The sequence below is a fragment of the Clavelina lepadiformis genome, chromosome 9 (assembly GCF_947623445.1).
Source record: "Clavelina lepadiformis chromosome 9, kaClaLepa1.1, whole genome shotgun sequence".
In the NCBI taxonomy this organism is placed as follows: domain Eukaryota; kingdom Metazoa; phylum Chordata; class Ascidiacea; order Aplousobranchia; family Clavelinidae; genus Clavelina; species Clavelina lepadiformis.
Genome location: NC_135248.1, coordinates 13,388,663 through 13,405,268, shown reverse-complemented (window position 1 = coordinate 13,405,268; position 16,606 = coordinate 13,388,663). Strand labels below are relative to the sequence as shown.

The following is a 16,606-nucleotide window of genomic DNA, read 5'->3' as shown; positions in this document are numbered from 1 at the left end:
AGAGCCTGAAACAAGTTGTTTTAAGAAATATGACCAGTCCTTTCATCACGCGCAAAACGAGAAATAATGTAAAGAGCAAGTAAACGATGCTTCTTTCGCTTAACTTGGTACTTTATTAAACAGCTGTCTTGTAATTACTCCCTTTTCGTCGATGATGTGTCTAAAACAATGCAGCGGTTTGTTTCCACACTAATTGTTAATTATTTATTTGTCATATAAACAATTTGTACTTTATTGGCTAAGTTGAAAAATCAATTTCCATATTTTGTGAGGTATCTGATTTGTGCGTAGGGTTATCTGCAGACTAAACGTGACAGGCAATTTAGTCAACAGGATGCGTAGCAATCAGCTGTTTAACGACAGATAAAGTATAACGTGGTATAAAGGAATGTATAACGTACATATAAGTATAACGTGGTATAAGTATAACGTGGTAAAAGTATAACGTGGTATAAGTATAACATGGAACTTATATCAAGAACTACGTTGTGGAGTTATTTTAACGGAGTGAATTTAAACCAAAACCGTTGGTAGCAAATCTCGCCGATCATTTGCTAAGTTAATGTTAAACCAACGGTCAGTCACCAACTTACACCTCCTCTAATTTTACAGCTGTAGTTCAGTATCAACAGACAAGTTTAATATAATTAGAGAAAAAAAGCAAATCAAATGTGTAGCAAATGTAGGCTACTTTTGTCCGGTGAAAAGTAACTGGTAAGTCAGTAAAAATTAATTGATATGTATTATAGTTTAGCGTGTGAGATTGTGAGTGCAAGGCGATACAATATTCATTGTCTAATTTTCCTTCTTGTACCCCCACTTGGCAACTTGAGCAAATATCGGGTATTCCTTGAATCTCTCAGAGCTACGATATGCTGCTATCTTGTCGAGTGCAAAGAAACTTTCCTTGTACTTCTTCATATTTGGATATTTATCCAGGCAATCCGGCTTCATCTCAGTCAACACGTCGAGACGTTCGCAGATTTCGAAATCAACGTAGGTGAGAGTGGCACCGGCCATCCAATCTTTGTCTGAGAGAAACTTCTCGAAGGCTTCGAGATGCTTAGGAACAGTTTCCTCAAGAAAATTCTTTTTCGCATCTTCAAAGCTTCCAGGAGTGGAGATCAATCGTATGAACGCGGAACCGAGGTCTCGAATATCTTCTTGTGTCATGTCGCATCTCCTCCTCTCTTCTTCGGTCTTTGGAATGAGGTTTCCGTATTTTCTGGCAAGATATTTCATAATCGCCCATTGTTGCGTCATTTTGACGTCACCATCGATAAGATAAGGTAAATTTGGAAAATCCAATCCGAGCTTAAATTTGACGTCAAGCCAATCACTTCTATCTATATTAGGTAGTTCCCCCCTTAGTTGATATCTTTTGTCTTCGTAATCTGCTCCACAATACTCCAACATTAAACGAATGGGTTCAGCAAGAGCCCTGATATCCCAGTAACCAACAGTTATTTTCGACATCTTGCCTTAAAGTTTGTCGCCAGCTGTGAAAGTAAATTTTGTGATTTATACATTGAAACTATTGCCATAAACATTTATTCAACATGTCAATTACATGTGAAGTAGAAAGCTGAACAAATTGCGGTAAAACGCTCTTCTCAAACCAAAGGCATATAGGTTGAGATTTAACGCTAAATGCCATACTTCACACGATAATAGTTACGATACTTGCCGAACTTAGAAATTGTTTATCTAGTGGGTTTCATGGTGATAAAATCCCATATTTCTTAGATTGCGTAACCGTAATGCACATTTTTGCCCTCGAGGCCTTGCCTAAATTTCCTGTCTTATAGTTGTGATACTGTAATTATACCGGAGTTGCTAACACGTCCGCGACCACCTGCGTCAGCAAACTTTTACGTGTCAGACAGATGAAACGAATTAATCAAAAAGCTTGACTTGCGCTGCAGCTAAAAGAGACAAAAGAGCTAAAGAAAGAGAAAAAACTAAAAGAGCTAAAACCGGCATCATGCTTCAAACACATTATTTTTCTGCCGAGTCATTGTTTGCTTTTCCACAAATCGCGCATCAGGTCGTTTTCATCACCGATTAAAGGTAAACACTCGCAGTGAATGAGTCCTTTACAACCCAAGTCCCTGACAATCAACTAGTAAGAAGACAATTAAGTTTGCACGATATGAAATGTTTTTGCCGTAGAGCACATCTAACGTTTTTTTTACAATGCTCTTAGTATTGTATTGTCTCCAACGGTTTGCATTGCAGAAAGGCAAGCAGAGTATTCTATAACACCACAGTGGTGAAAGCATATATTCTTTTAGAAATCGCATCCCTAAATGCAAACGCCATAAACGCAAAAGAAAATTCTTTATCCTACTAACTTGGTATAATAAATCTCCCATATAAATGCTTCAGAACAAGCCGCGGAAGTCGCTTTGTTCATAAAATTAAAGAACCCGATTAATTGTTAATTCGGGAAGCGATGTAAAGGAAATGTAATTTCGATGTAAACGAAAATTCTTCATCATATGGACTTGGTATAATACATTTCCCATATTAATGATTCAGTACTTGCTGCGGAAGTCGCTTTGTTCATGAAATCAAATGAAAGATTAAGTAGTTATTACTTCGGGAAGCGATGTAGCTACTTGTTGTCCGTAAATTTGTCGCAGTAAAGGCAACTGTCGTTTGACAATATACATTTCAAAATGATTGTGATTCCTGCACTTCACTCCAAAGCTGACAAATGCCATAAAAGCAACTAAATCGACGTTGACAAAGTTTTGCCTGTTGCCAATAATGGAATTCGTCTACTTTCGTCACACTCAAACCAAAAAGCTGTCTTGCCACAACGGAAACACTAAATAACATACGGCACTTTAATTGAACAACATCTGACAAATATTTCCTTAAACCGCTTACGCTTCATTGGCATAAAAAGCAATCTAACCTGTTTGGCTGGTGCTGCATTAAGCTCATCACTATTTCACCTAAAAAACCCGCACGTTCGAAGCTTGTTTTCAATAAGTTTCTTGTTAACTTATGTTAAAGTAGTAATCTACTTCAAAACTTAGCTAAGTCTACCTTTTAATGTAAATCTAACTTGAAAACCCTAAACAGGTAAAATGAACTGTTTGTATAACCTACCTATTCTCCTAACCTAACCACCTGTCTATAACGACGAACTGCGTGACTTACTTGCGGTGAAATAGTCACACTCTGACCCGAATGGATCGGACACGCTTAAATAACCAGTTACGCAATCACACCGGAAAAAGGAAAAAAATGCCGGCAAGACTGCGACACGTTTCATCTCACCTGATAGGTGCCTGTGGACTAAATAGATTGCGTCGCTGCGCGATGTGATGGTGGGCGCGCGGAATATGTCAAGAACCTAGCTCAGTCAAACACTAAGTCAGCCAAGTTTCAATTTTTCGTTATAAAGGTTACGCGGCCAGATCAAAAATACTCTTGTACGGATATGCAGTCACTCAATAAACGGCTGTAAGTATTTCAATAGTATTATTCAATAGTAGTATTTTAATTGAAAGAAACAAATGTGCTGGTTCAGGCCAGATTACTTGCCAACGCGTTGACGTGTTCAGTTGTATTCATTGCACTGACAAAATGCCAGATCATGTCTTGGCAACGCAAGCTGTGACAGGACAAAGCACAAACGAAACTACAAGGAAATCCTTCTTCTTTTTCCAATCTATATATTATAATTATGTGTCATTATTAGGGCAACCAAAAGTCAATATGGTCAATTTTTTTTTACCTGCTCAGAATGCTATGAAACAAGCACAAAACAAATTTCAGCTTTGTACGACGTGTGGTATAGAAGTTATTAGGTCAGATAAAGTCAAAATGTTACGTTAGGTCAAAATACGGTCAAATTGTTTCGTTAGGTCTTTTTTTTAGGTCAAAATCTATTAAACTTGTAATTTTGTAACCATTTTGTAATATTATTCTTCCGTTTTTCTCTTTTCTTGTACCGCAAACAATTCCAGTCCCGCAAATTTTACTTAGAACCCAAGCCACAAAGAGAGGGAAGGCTTTTCAGCGCGTTTGGTGACGTCACGATGTGACGTCATTGCATTTGAAACTGCAAGTTGTCAATCTTAATACGCAGAAACGAAAAAAAAGTCAACACTAGAAAAGCATTTTGTCATTTTTAAATGCAGCTTTAGATTAGAAAGTTGCTGTAGACAGTGTAGAGACTATCAGTATAACGTTTTTCAAAATGAGGTCAAAATTTAAACTTTTTAGGTCAAAATGAGGTCAAAATTTGCAAATTTTAAGGTCAAAATTTAAAATTTTTAGGTCAAAAAACTGGTTGCCCTAGTCATTATGTTAACGGTTGGCCCAACCATGATTTACTTTTCTTGTTTCGACTGATGAATGTTTTAAGTCGTTGTTGCTTTAGGTAACCTTTTTCTCCTTGTTCTTTATTTGCAGTGTTTTTTCTTTTATTTTACTATAATAGTAATATTTTTGCCCCTTCATAACGATTAACATAAAAAATAACACTACATACAACATTAACGACGAGATGTCAAACTCCTATACCAGATTGATTGTAACCGGAAATAATAGGTTGGGCTAGTTGGATAGATGTGATACGCTTGAATGATCATCTGCTTAAGTGTAAACAAAAACTGCAACTAAGTTTTGATCAATACCGGCCTAATCTTGTCTGAGGTTGTGTAAGCTTTTAAGCGTGACGTAGCTAATTACCAGCAAGTACAACTCAGCGTCAGCAAACCCAGAAATACAGAAAAGATGTCAAAGTTTATTCTCGGTTATTGGGACGTCCGAGGCTTCGGCGAAGCGATACGATACATGCTTGAGTACCTCGAAGTGGACTACGAAGACAGGAGGTATGTAGCCCAAGGGCCACCACCTAAATGGGAAGGAAGTACCTTCCATCCGGTCAGAGACTCGCTCGGACTGGACTTCCCAAACGTTCCTTACGTCATAGACGGTGAAGTCAGAATGACGCAAATGTCAGCGATTATGAAGTACATTTCGCGAAGGTTCAACGCGTTAGCGCCGCGGTCAGAAGAACAGACGCGAAAATGCGATATGTTGGACGAAGTGATACGAGATTTTTCGATCGGGTTCTACCTTGTCTGTTACGAATACGAAGACTTTGACGTCAAGAAAGACAAGTATTTCAAGGAGACGCTGCCTGCGATTGCTACCCAGCTGGAGAGATTTTTAGCAGACTCAACATGGCTGGTTGGTGACGAGCTGACTTATGTCGACTTCAAGGCTTGTTCATTTCTAGACCAGATTTTGGTGATGGAACCCGATTGTTTGAATCAATACAAGACAATAAAAGCTTACTTGAAAAGGTTCTTTGCTCTTAAAGCGATTGCAGCCTACCGAAATTCAAACAAATTCAAAAAATTGCCTATTGCATCTCCGTTTGCAAAATGGGGCGGTCAAAAGGAAGCTTAGCCCCATCTTTTGTTATGTCTATGCCAAGCTTTTAAGATAATGTGTGAGCATGATGACTAATTATATCGATTCTTTATCACACGCTATGGTTACTACGTTTAATTGTTTATAAAATCTGTAATGCTCTGCTATGGAGTAGTTGAAAACTTGAAGTCTGAGTTCGTTAGACAACAAAGAAAACAAAGTTAGAAACGCATGGAGCGGAACGAGGTTGAAAGTAGGCGGGAAATTAAATTGTATACGTCATACTCATAAATCATCGTTACCGATATATCTCTCCTGCTATTACATTTTACTCATACTGAATCCACACTTATATAAATAGACAAGCCTTATTAATGCATTTTTCATAGTTTGCGATACTTGGGATTTTAAACAGTCCGCAAACGTTTTTCACACTTAGAAAGTCTTATAATTATTGCTTAATTACAAGTGCGGTCCAGCACTCAACGCAATCAACAGTGTTTATTTACTTGTTTATTAAATACAAGCACGAGGCATGATTGATTAATTATTATTTGTGTATGATGCTCGATTACTAGTTATTGCCTGGTTCGATTCTCATCAGTGATCATAAACAATTGATTTTGAATCATTACAAATGTATGGATTCTTAATTGACGCGGGTTGTGTGAAATGTAGGAATGTAGTATGTCATTAGAGCGGTCTTAAACATATCTGGCTCTACTGTTTTTTACATACTGTATAGCGTGACTTGGCAAATAAAAAACCACCATAGCCACTAACATTGCCCCAAATGTTTACTTACAGTAATAACTTTATTCGCTCATCAATTTGTCCATGCTCAACTCAACAAAGAGTTGGTTCACAACTAATCAAACCAGTGAATTGTATCCGGTCGCATCTAAACAACATTGCAGGACCATGCGTTGAACTATTCGCATTTGCTCAATACACAGTCGCTGAGCGTTTCGATGTTGTGTTGGCCAGCAGAGTGGAGAGGCACCGGATAGACATCATAAGGGGTGGGTTATTAATTGGAAAAGAAACTTTCATTCGAGCAATTAACACAAATTAATCTGCTGTTTTTACACGTGGAATACGCTAACAGCAGCTATAAGGTTGAAAATATTTCGGTCTGAGTGTGGTGTTTTTCATGCTTTTGATTTGCAGTGTACGGTTGTGAAGAATACACACTGGTTTTCAAATTTTTACCAATCTCCCATTGTTAAAGCTGTGTAGATCACAATTGTCTTACAATATAATATTGCAATCTGACTCTTAAGAACAATTAGAAGGTTGCAAATTCTGTCTAGTATTTGCTAAACTTCAGTTGAATAGTTTACAATACTAAATACAGAGAATCTGATTAATTTCACTTTTAATGCTTTTCATTATTACTTCATTCAAACATTTATTTAGCGGTTTTATGACCAAAATATGACCGACAACCTCATCGCAATACAATAATACATCACTGCTAGATTTCATGCAATTTCACATGTGATACGCTTGAATGATCAGCTGCTTAACGGCAATTGGAAACAACTAAGTTTTGGTCAATACCGGCCTAATCTTGCCTGAGGTTGTGTAAGCAAAGCGTGACATAGCTACTTTGCTTGTTCCTGTATTAAGTGCCTAATTGCTGCGTTTAGTTTTCTAAGCACGAATTTTGGACCGGGTGTGGTATACTGCATGTTATTGTGAGAAAAGCTGTTGGTTAGAGTAAGAGTTCTTGTAGAACTCTGTCTGACTATAGTAGCCTAGTTTCCAAATTACCAGTTATATAGTGGCCTTGCAGTACAATAAGACCCTATCAGTGATTTATGTTCAATTGCATTATGCTTACTTTGTACTTTGTTGTTGATTCGTTATTTTATCCGCCGAAAGGAAGTATAGGTGTAGAGAAAATGGCAAAATTGGTTATTGGTTACTGGGATTTTAGAGGCCGCGTAGAACCAATACGTTGTTTACTCGAATACCTCGGTGTTGAATACGAAGACAAAAGATATAAATTGTCTGGCGAGCCCCCTAACATTGATGGTAGTTCTTGGTTTGACGTGAAAGCCCAAATGAATCTGGATTTGCCAAACTTACCTTACATCATTGACGGTGACGTTAGAATGACGCAGACTTGGGCGATTTTGAAGTATCTCGCTCGGAAACATGCAATACTTTTCCCAGAAACTGAAGAGGAGATTCGAAATTGTGACATGTTAGAGGAAGTGGCGAGGGATCTGGCAGTGCCTTTCTATACTCTTTGTTACACTCACGACGGTTTTGACGAGGCAAAGAAGAGATTCTTCGGCGAAACTCTTCCAAAGTTGCTGGACTTGCTGGAAAAATTTCTTGGTGGTTCTCATTGGATGATCGGAGATAAAATGACCTACGTCGATTTCTACTTTTGCGAGGTGTTTGACTGCATCCAATTAATGACGTCAGATTGCTTGGACAAGCACCAAGGCATCAAGAAGTACGTGGAGAGATTCTACGCCCTGGACAAGATTGCAGCTTACAGACGGTCAAGTCGATTCAAGAAATGGCCTTTTATGACACCTCTGGCGAAATGGGGAGGAAAATGCGAAGAGTGAATCTAATCATTCTGGAAAGTTTAAATAAATAACGAACGTTTTACAACTTGTGCTCGTATACTCCCTGGTATTAGTGATACGTGACTGTTATCGTGATCATTAGCATGTTGTATCGCAATGACAGTTTAATAAAACTAATGACGTAAGTTGGAATAATTTTGAAACAGAAAACTGCAAAGTCGTTTGAGAGTAAATCTACACCCTGGAAACTTTCTGAAACAAATGCACAGACCACAAACATAAGGGCAGCGGTCGATTAAACGATTTACAGTAACTTATATGCGTGGAATGTAAATACTGAAGTTATCCTCACACCTGATATCGGTTATGTCGTTTTGGAATGCCGATAAATTTTTGAGTTGCTTGTAATAGAACGGAGCTTACGAGCTGTAAAAACCTTTAACACTTATCCGTAAGAAAAGTTGAGAAAGTACAAGACAATAAACGGAAATAACAGTTGGACAGCATCGATGCTTCACGTAACGCATCAACCATGCACACTGTGTAGCAGTAATGTGAGATCATGCTGACTTTTGTGTCTGACTTTAATAAAACCAGCACTCCGTCTGACTGAATTTGTACATTCGACATACCGCCTAATTTTCAAACTGTAATCATAATTTTGAATTAGTCCATCAAGAGTTGGTCCACTCAAAGACCACATTTATTTAGCTGTTTTATTACCGATAACCCCACCACACTACATCCCTGCTAAATTTCATTGTATAGGGTACGCCAGTGACGCCATACGTAGGCTTACCATACGTCCCGTTTTAGCCGGGACAGTCCCCCTTTTTAACGTCTTGTCCCGGCGTCCCGATCGGTCGGCCAAACGTCCCGGTTTGGCATTCAGTCAGCCAGCATAGGCATACCGCATAGAAGCCATACACGAACATTAGCATATTCTTATTATTGTTTTTGCTGTGTAGCGTACCGGTACTTCTTGAAGAAGAATTCGTGATTTTGTTTGTTATTTATTTCATTGTATTCGATAAAAATGTTATTGTGACGTCATATGTCGAAAGCGTCCCGCTTTGAAGCCACAAAATTATGGTAAGCCTAGCCATACGCAATGACGTATTTAAGATTGCATTGAGGAGGATGTGAGAGCAAAAGCTTTGCTGGTTTTAAAATTTATGATACAGAAACGAAAAATTGTGAAGTCCTTCAAACTCAAATACAGTTGACAGAGAAAAGGTGACATTTGCCAGCATCTCGTGAGGACCACAGCGACAACTTATCACAAAGAACGTACGCATAGTTCAGCGTGATACAAAAAACGTTAAACTCAAAATTAAATATGTTCTGCTTTTGTAACTAGGGAGAAATAAACAGGAATACTTTTCTTCGAAGACCGGCAAAAATAAAGCGGACCGGCGGTTCAAAATTCCCGTTTCACGACGCTGGTCAAAGAAAACGATTGCATTGTGACGACTTGAAGTTTGCGAGCACTTAGACAAAAGGCCGGCACACTGAAATTCAGGCTCTGTCGCGCTTTATGTCGTAGACGTTTTTATTGTCTCACAAAATATGATTCATCTAAAATTCTAAATGTTTCACGTTACATAACACCATTATATAACCACACATACGTATAAGACATCGGTGATTAGGCTGCTTAATCTAGACAACACAACTCATAGGAGTTTTCTTACTTCTTCTTCTTATTATTAAATATCTTCCGTGACCTATATATACAAATACATGCGTTTAGGTTTAAGTAAACATATATCTTCACCGGTGACATAGGCGTGTCGTGACTCAACCGGATTTGTTATGATGTTATTCATCTTTGACAAACTATTACTACTGAGTTTGCAACTAAGTCAATAATGCATATAATTGGTGTATTGTTTCACTGGGTTATGTAAAGGGCATTCTTTGTTATTTCAAAATTAAGTTACAAGATGTTTATTTCAACAGCACGGCGCTTAACCAAATATTTCGTCTGAGACTTATTAGAACCGATGAGATATTAAGACATACGAATGTACGTAAGAGTTCATAACAAGACAAAGAGTTGTCAAACAGACTGTGGTTTCAGAAGATAGGTCGATTTCGTTATCGAAAAAGAAAGGTTTAAAGATGAAATGTCCATAAAAGACAGTTGAAAACAATGACATATGAATGAAAGCACAAGATTACTATGTTATTTCTTTACATGCAGCAAATTCTCAAACTAAGTATAGCACCTTCAAAGGGCAGTATGAAACTTCTCATTTTAATCTTGCTTTCTACGTTCGCTTGTGGCCAGGTCTCGTTATCTTATTTACGTAAGTAAAAGCTGCTCCGACTAAGAGCAATCTTAATGAAGCCGAGTAGTAAATTTGGTATCAGATATAAAGTTACAAGTCAACATCTAAGTTAATTAACCATAGCTGTCTTGAAGTTCATATTCGGATCACTTTAACACGTTTTTATGGTACAGTATGGCAAGGAGTCACAATCTTTATCTTGAGATTGAGATTGAGGAAATTCTCTGCACGACTTAAACATGACGATAATTTCTCGTCGCTGAGGCTCACAACGACAGCCAGGGCTCGAGCGTTGAGGAATCATCGCTGGGTTGAAGCCGTGCAAAGACTTTACTCAGCCCGAGGATATAAAGATTATCATATCATACCTCACCATACTGCTGGAGCCCTAGTTACCGAGCTCGTCTTAGTGCAAACTCCGATTGACACAAATTTCTATTTTCTTGGTTTGATTTGTTGTAAATGCCCAAATTGCCCAAATTTTAACTGTTTATTAAGGACCACTTTACAGGAGCAAGTGTTGTTAATATCTTGCTCAAGGGTATTACAAGGATAATGCAAATGGGAATTAAACCAAGGTTCCAACAAAAGCCCCAGGCCCTAACCAAAGTCCTGTTGACGAACACACGCTTTATCGGCTTAGCCATCGAGCCCAGGCAATTCAAATCAAGCATTTAAACTCAATTTTCTTTATAATTACTTTGCAAATATGCTAATGTTTTGCTGTTGTACATGTGTGCAGGGGATTGCCATTATTACCAACAGAATTGCCCACCGGGTCAATTCGACTGTAGATGTGAGGGTGGCGAAGAGCCGGTTCAAACAGATGAATGTATTCCATGGTCGTCAGTTTGCGATGCTTCCAGGGATTGCTCAAACGGAGCCGATGAGGTCGACTGCTTGTGTCCTGCAGGAATGTTTCAATGCAGCACTTGCGAGCAAGGCGGCCTGGAAGATTGCCGCTCCGTGTTCCAGTGCATTGATGAAAATCTGAGATGCGATTTCCTGACGGACTGTGTGACAGGTAAGGACGAATTTGATGGACACTGCATTGATGATCGGGGATTCGACTGCGGCGATGGAATTTTCGTATCGCGAGATTATTTATGTGATGGATTGAACGATTGTCCTAACGGAACTGACGAACTTAGCTGCCCAGATTGTCTGCTGCCTCATAAACCATACGCTTGTGAGTGTTATGCCTCCAACCAATGCGAAGGCAAAGGAACGTGCTTCGGCGATATGGGTAAGTCCCTTAACCAACACCTTAATTCTGCTGGGAGTTGCGTTATGCAAAATTTTCTAAACGATTTATCAGATATTTGCGATGGAAAAGCCGACTGCATAGACGGAAGTGACGAACATGATTGTGATTCTTGTTCCTCACCAAATTCACTTCCCTGTGCCTGCAATCAAACCGGCAGCTGTGAAGGAAGGCGATGTTATGAAGAACATTGTGAGTGCTAGTGTACCACACCTGAGTGGAAAAATGAGAAAAGCGTTTGTTTTATCTGTTTTCTGCCTGACAGCAAAACAAGGTTATTTGTTTGTGTAGTGCAATGCAACGGCTATGCTGATTGCGTAGACGGAAGTGACGAATGGGATTGCGAATGTCCCCCGTGGTCGCCACTTCGCTGTGCGTGTAATCAGATCGGAAACTACACATGTCACGGATACGGAGCCAAGTGTTACGAGGAAGTTGGTATGCATCAAGATTTTTCTTTGACACGGTTTTCATTGTCTAAGTTATTGAACTATGTCCTACGACCTCTAAATGCGAAACTTGGTGAATTATTTTTACTTAAATCTCACTTCTTTGTAAAATGCAGAAGCGTGTGATGACGCTGTAGAATGTGAAGACGACAGTGATGAAACAAATTGTAACATTTGTCCCGAAGCAAATCCGAACCCCTGCGCTTGCAATCAACGCGGCAATCAAACTTGCACAGAGCTGCAATGTTATCCGGATCGTTGTAAGACGTAACTCACTGCTAACATAGAACTGCAATATCTGTGTCAACAGTCGTGGTATTATCTTCAAAACCTTGCATATAAGAAAGCACCTCAGTAGTAGAATCTAGAAAATGAAATTGCAATACGCAGAAAAAATCACAACAACATCTTGCTACAATAAAACGGTTTATTTCGAACAAAGAAGAATTTCTTACCTAATACATTGCAAGCATCATCCTTTCTTCATCATACCTTGCTTTCATCTTTTGACAAATATTTTCTAACATTAGGGAAATGTGACGGGTACGTAAATTGTGAAGATGGAAGTGACGAATGGAATTGTGAGTGCCCAGCATCTAGACCCCTGCCGTGTGCTTGCAACCAGGGTGGTAAAAAAGTTTGCAGTCCCTATTGGTGGCAATGCTATACAGAGGAAGGTAAGTGCAGCATGAAAATCAACTTTTCACCGGCTTTCTTTTCGTTTTGGAAATAACATAATAAAGTACTTTATTTTTTTTGAATTTTTGTTTAGAGATATACTTTATAGCATACTGTAAGTTGAAATTAGGCTGCTGTGTGATATATTCTCACTGTGTGCTTTATTTATAGTTTTATCAAAATGGGATTAGGCTACTGAGAGTCACGCAAAATCATCTTGTTTAATAGAACTGTGCGATGGCATCGAATCTTGCTCTGATGAAAGTGACGAATGGAATTGTGACCCGTGTCCACAATCGCGACCACTTAATTGTGCCTGCAACCAACATATTAACAATTGTCATGAAGCGCCTTGTATTCTGGAAACTTGTATGTGGATTTAAGTTTAAAAAAATCCAATATAGAGATTTTGGTTTCATTCACTCCTCTATTAATTCACACAGATAGATGTGATGGATATGCTGATTGCGAGGACAATTCAGATGAACTAGATTGTGATCTCTGTACTTCTGAGCGACCTAACCCTTGTGCTTGTAATCAGATGGGCAATAACACTTGTTTGGGTGGCGGCTGGCAGTGTTATAAGGAAAATGGTTAGGAAAGACACTTGTAAATAACAAAATTTTAATAATAATTAAAAATGGAAATGAAATAAATTGGAATATAATCACAAAATATGAGAAAAGTTTAAAAACACTTCGCATAAAACGCAAGATATTCCTGTTATGCATTGAATTTGTTTAACAGGAAACTATTTAGCGCTTCACCAACAACCTTACGAACAATAAATAGTAATTAAGGACTCAAAAATATTGTTGTTTGCATGTTGCAGATAAATGTAATAGCTTCTATGATTGCGACGATGACTCAGACGAGGTAAATTGCACCTGTCCAGCCGACAGCTTTCGATGTCCCTGTTTTCACCAAGACTTTCCTGCTTGCCCGTTGAACGAGGGGTGCTTTCCCATGCATTACGTCAATGACGGTGAATGTGACTGTGACGATTGCAGTGATGAGCAACAGATTATAACAACACACAAAAGGAAATGTGGTTCTTGTGACGTAAACATCTTCTGGATCAATGACACGTCGGCTTGCATCTCACCTTGGTGTGACGTCACAACTTGTTACAGGGTTCTATCTATGGAATGTTTGGATTATGACTGCAAACACTATCAATACCTTTGCACGTCATCGTGTTCCAATGACACCTTAACGGGAGACTGCACGGTGCTGCAATGTGCTGATAGGTCCCCGATCTTAGGCGCGCAAGAATTCTGTAATATAAGGCCAGACTGTGCAGACGGAAGTGACGAAATCATTCAGGATGTCGGGTTCAAGTGTTCGCCAACCTTCTCTCCAAACCAGTGCGTACTTCCTCAATGGAATCTTTATGACGACGTCGCGCAATGCTACGACAACTCTGACTTATGTTTTGACAAAGACGGTTCTTTTCATTGCTTCAGATGCCTGGACAATAAGTTGATAATCGCGTCACGGCAAGCATGTGACGGTACAATAGACTGCTACGACGCATCCGATGAATGTCTTTGTGAGAATGCAAACATCACTACAATGTGCCCACAAATTTCCCTTGATTCCAATATGCTGCAGTGTTTAGTCAATTTAGGAACTGAAACATCTCGTAGAACCCAAGTTTTATCCGAAACTAAAAGTACGTGTGCTGGCGTAGACTGCGAACTGCCGGTTGAAAGTCCAGTTCTAACTTCTTGTTTCAACAAAAACGTCCAAATCCAGGCGACTCGATGCGACGGTCGGCCGGAATGTAAAGATTTCTCGGACGAGTGTGAGTTGTGTCCAAATTCTCCTGATTTCTGCTCTGACGAATGCGCGTCTTTCTACCAGTTAGGAGATCGCTATTGCGATGGAGAGATCGACGAAGCGTGGATCTACCTCAATCGCTCCGACTGTCCGAAAGGATTCGACGAACGCAACTGCCCTAAGAGATTCAAATGTCCTGCTGGTAGCAAAATCAGTGTCGATGTTTTACAAGTGTGCGATGGCAGAGCTGATTGCGACGACAGAAGCGATGAAAGCAACTGTCCTAGTCGATATGAATGCGAGGCGAGAGGCGGGTTTGTTTCAATTCCCAGGACACTGGTGTTGGACGGTCAGCGAGACTGCTTAGACGGCTCTGACGAATTCGTGCCTAGTATTTTTTCATCTCCATATAACCTGATTGGGAATACGAATCTCGAAAGATGGTATTGGGTAATTGCAGTAGTCATTATTGTGGGCAACGCTCACGTGTTCATTTTGTCAGTAAAACAACTGAAGAAAAAAGGAATTAGCCGTGAAGCGAAGTCTAACCATATTCTCATCCTTAACTTATCTGTTTCTGACTGTCTCATGGGAGTTTATTTGTTCATAATTCTGGGAAAATCAGTGGAATACGCTGGACGTTATTCTGAGATCGACTATGAATGGAGAACGAGCACAATTTGTTCAATTGCGGGAATGATATCTTTGATTTCCAGTGAAACATCTTGCTTCGTTATTCTTATTCTGACAACATTCAGAATTTATTGCGTTTTTTGGCCTTTTAAAGCTCAGACGAGTTCAGCAAAAATCTGGATAGTTACAGTCATTTTGGCGTGGGTAATATCAATCTTGCTTGCTATTTTACCAAGCAACACACTGTCTTATTTCAGTCGAGGATTCATCTTCATCAGTCAATTTTCTTCATCGGATACCGTAACTAAAGATTTTATTACGTCGTTTGCATGTCGCTTGACTCTCATCACCAATACGACGATGGATGGAGATATATCGGACCCTCAAGAAAGAGTGAAATCATTTCTGGACACACGATTTCCTCAGTTTGCTCCGCTTGGTGAGATCGGATATTATGGGACAACGAGCGTATGTTTGCCAACGTTCTTTGCTAAACCCAGTGACAATTTCCGGATCTACTCTCTCGTTATTATCACTTGCAACCTTGTCTCGTTTTTATCAGTGTGTGTTGGTTACATCATGATCTGGAGAAAATCTTCAAATCGTCCAGCAAGGAGTGAGCTGGCTAAAAAGCAAAGTAGTAACCTGCAAAGACGAATCACAATGCTCATTGTCACAGATATGGTGTGCTGGATCCCCATCTGCATAATGACTTACCTCAGCATCGGTGGTGTGAATCTTCCACCTGGGATTGAAATTTTTACAGCCGGCGTGCTTCTGCCAATAAACAGCGCCTTGAACCCGTTGATTTATTCTCCTTTCGTGGAAAGATACATCAAATTGCTTGGAGAGAAACTACGCTCGCTTCCCAAAGTAGGAAGGAACAACTCAGGAACAGAACTTTCCGAAATTTCAAGAAGAGGCATTTCGACTTAAAGTCATAACCAATGGGTTGTATAAATTAATCCACTTAGTTTTATGGTTAATTATTTTTGTAAACTCGGTTTCCTGAAAGTATTGGTCATTTCTTTATATCCAACCTTTGAAATAGGTAATATAGTCAGTGTCTTTTAGTATTTTTTGTTTTACACGCGTTTGTAAGTTCATTTTATTATATCCAAGTTTTAGTTTGCGTTTAGTGCTTTTTCTTGGCTTTTTATTATAGCCACGAACTAACTATTAAATTAAAATATCTCGCCCATCCAAGTTTAGACACTATAGTTATTAAAGGGTTATGTTTTGCGCAAATCTACTGTAAATTACCGTACCTTTATTCTTTCTTAAATTTAACCGCAATCTGTTCATAAAATATTAAACTGAGATTGCGTTATCTCTGGCTGCGTTGTTATTCATCATTTTACAGGGATTAGGCCTACTCTCATTTTTACTCGGCAGTCTGTAACCATTTTGGTAAAAACGGCCATAATAGATGACGTCCAAGATTGTCAAATGCCGTCATGTGAACCAGTTGTTATTCAGCCATCCAGATAAGATGTCGATGCGGGAGCGAGAAACCACTTGGTTGTGCTCTTATTCAATGCTCGCAGGCCACAGCTG

At 39.2% G+C, this 16,606-nt stretch overlaps 2 protein-coding genes and 2 pseudogenes across 3 annotated transcripts; 3 read left to right on the top strand and 1 right to left on the bottom strand.

Annotated features, from left to right (window-relative positions):
* Nucleotides 1-584: 584 nt before the first annotated feature.
* On the bottom strand, nucleotides 585-1,587 carry LOC143470459 (glutathione S-transferase Mu 1-like). Its single transcript, XM_076968607.1, has one exon. It carries the CDS (start codon nucleotides 1,474-1,476, stop codon nucleotides 796-798), a length of 681 nt encoding a protein of 226 aa, XP_076824722.1. The 5' UTR covers nucleotides 1,477-1,587; the 3' UTR covers nucleotides 585-795.
* A 3,168-nt stretch (nucleotides 1,588-4,755) lies between these two features.
* LOC143471407 (glutathione S-transferase 2 pseudogene) lies at nucleotides 4,756-5,436 on the top strand (annotated as a pseudogene).
* Nucleotides 5,437-7,307: 1,871 nt separating this feature from the next.
* LOC143471406 (glutathione S-transferase Mu 4 pseudogene) lies at nucleotides 7,308-7,988 on the top strand (annotated as a pseudogene).
* A 2,073-nt stretch (nucleotides 7,989-10,061) lies between these two features.
* LOC143471069 (uncharacterized) lies at nucleotides 10,062-16,369 on the top strand. Of its 2 annotated transcripts, XM_076969416.1 has the most exons (10): nucleotides 10,062-10,261; nucleotides 10,986-11,191; nucleotides 11,258-11,489; nucleotides 11,562-11,699; nucleotides 11,799-11,945; nucleotides 12,073-12,216; nucleotides 12,487-12,633; nucleotides 12,863-13,003; nucleotides 13,078-13,227; nucleotides 13,467-16,369. In XM_076969416.1, the coding sequence occupies exons 1-10, from the start codon at nucleotides 10,135-10,137 to the stop codon at nucleotides 15,983-15,985; spliced, it is 3,951 nt and encodes a 1,316-aa protein (XP_076825531.1). In that variant the 5' UTR covers nucleotides 10,062-10,134; the 3' UTR covers nucleotides 15,986-16,369. The 2 variants fall into 2 exon arrangements, with proteins under 2 accessions (XP_076825531.1, XP_076825530.1); XM_076969415.1 differs by having other exon boundaries at nucleotides 10,063-10,261; nucleotides 10,986-11,489.
* Nucleotides 16,370-16,606: the final 237 nt, after the last annotated feature.

Excerpts from the sequence above, each read along its gene's own strand:
- LOC143470459 (XM_076968607.1), bottom strand. The coding sequence starts at position 1,476 with ATGTCGAAAATAACTGTTGGTTACTGGGATATCAGGGCTCTTGCTGAA.
- LOC143471069 (XM_076969415.1), top strand. The coding sequence starts at position 10,135 with ATGTTATTTCTTTACATGCAGCAAATTCTCAAACTAAGTATAGCACCT. Across the intron at positions 10,262-10,985 it reads GGTCTCGTTATCTTATTTAC|GGGATTGCCATTATTACCAA; the intron begins GTAAGTAAAAGC and ends ACATGTGTGCAG. Across the intron at positions 13,004-13,077 it reads GCCTTGTATTCTGGAAACTT|ATAGATGTGATGGATATGCT; the intron begins GTATGTGGATTT and ends TAATTCACACAG.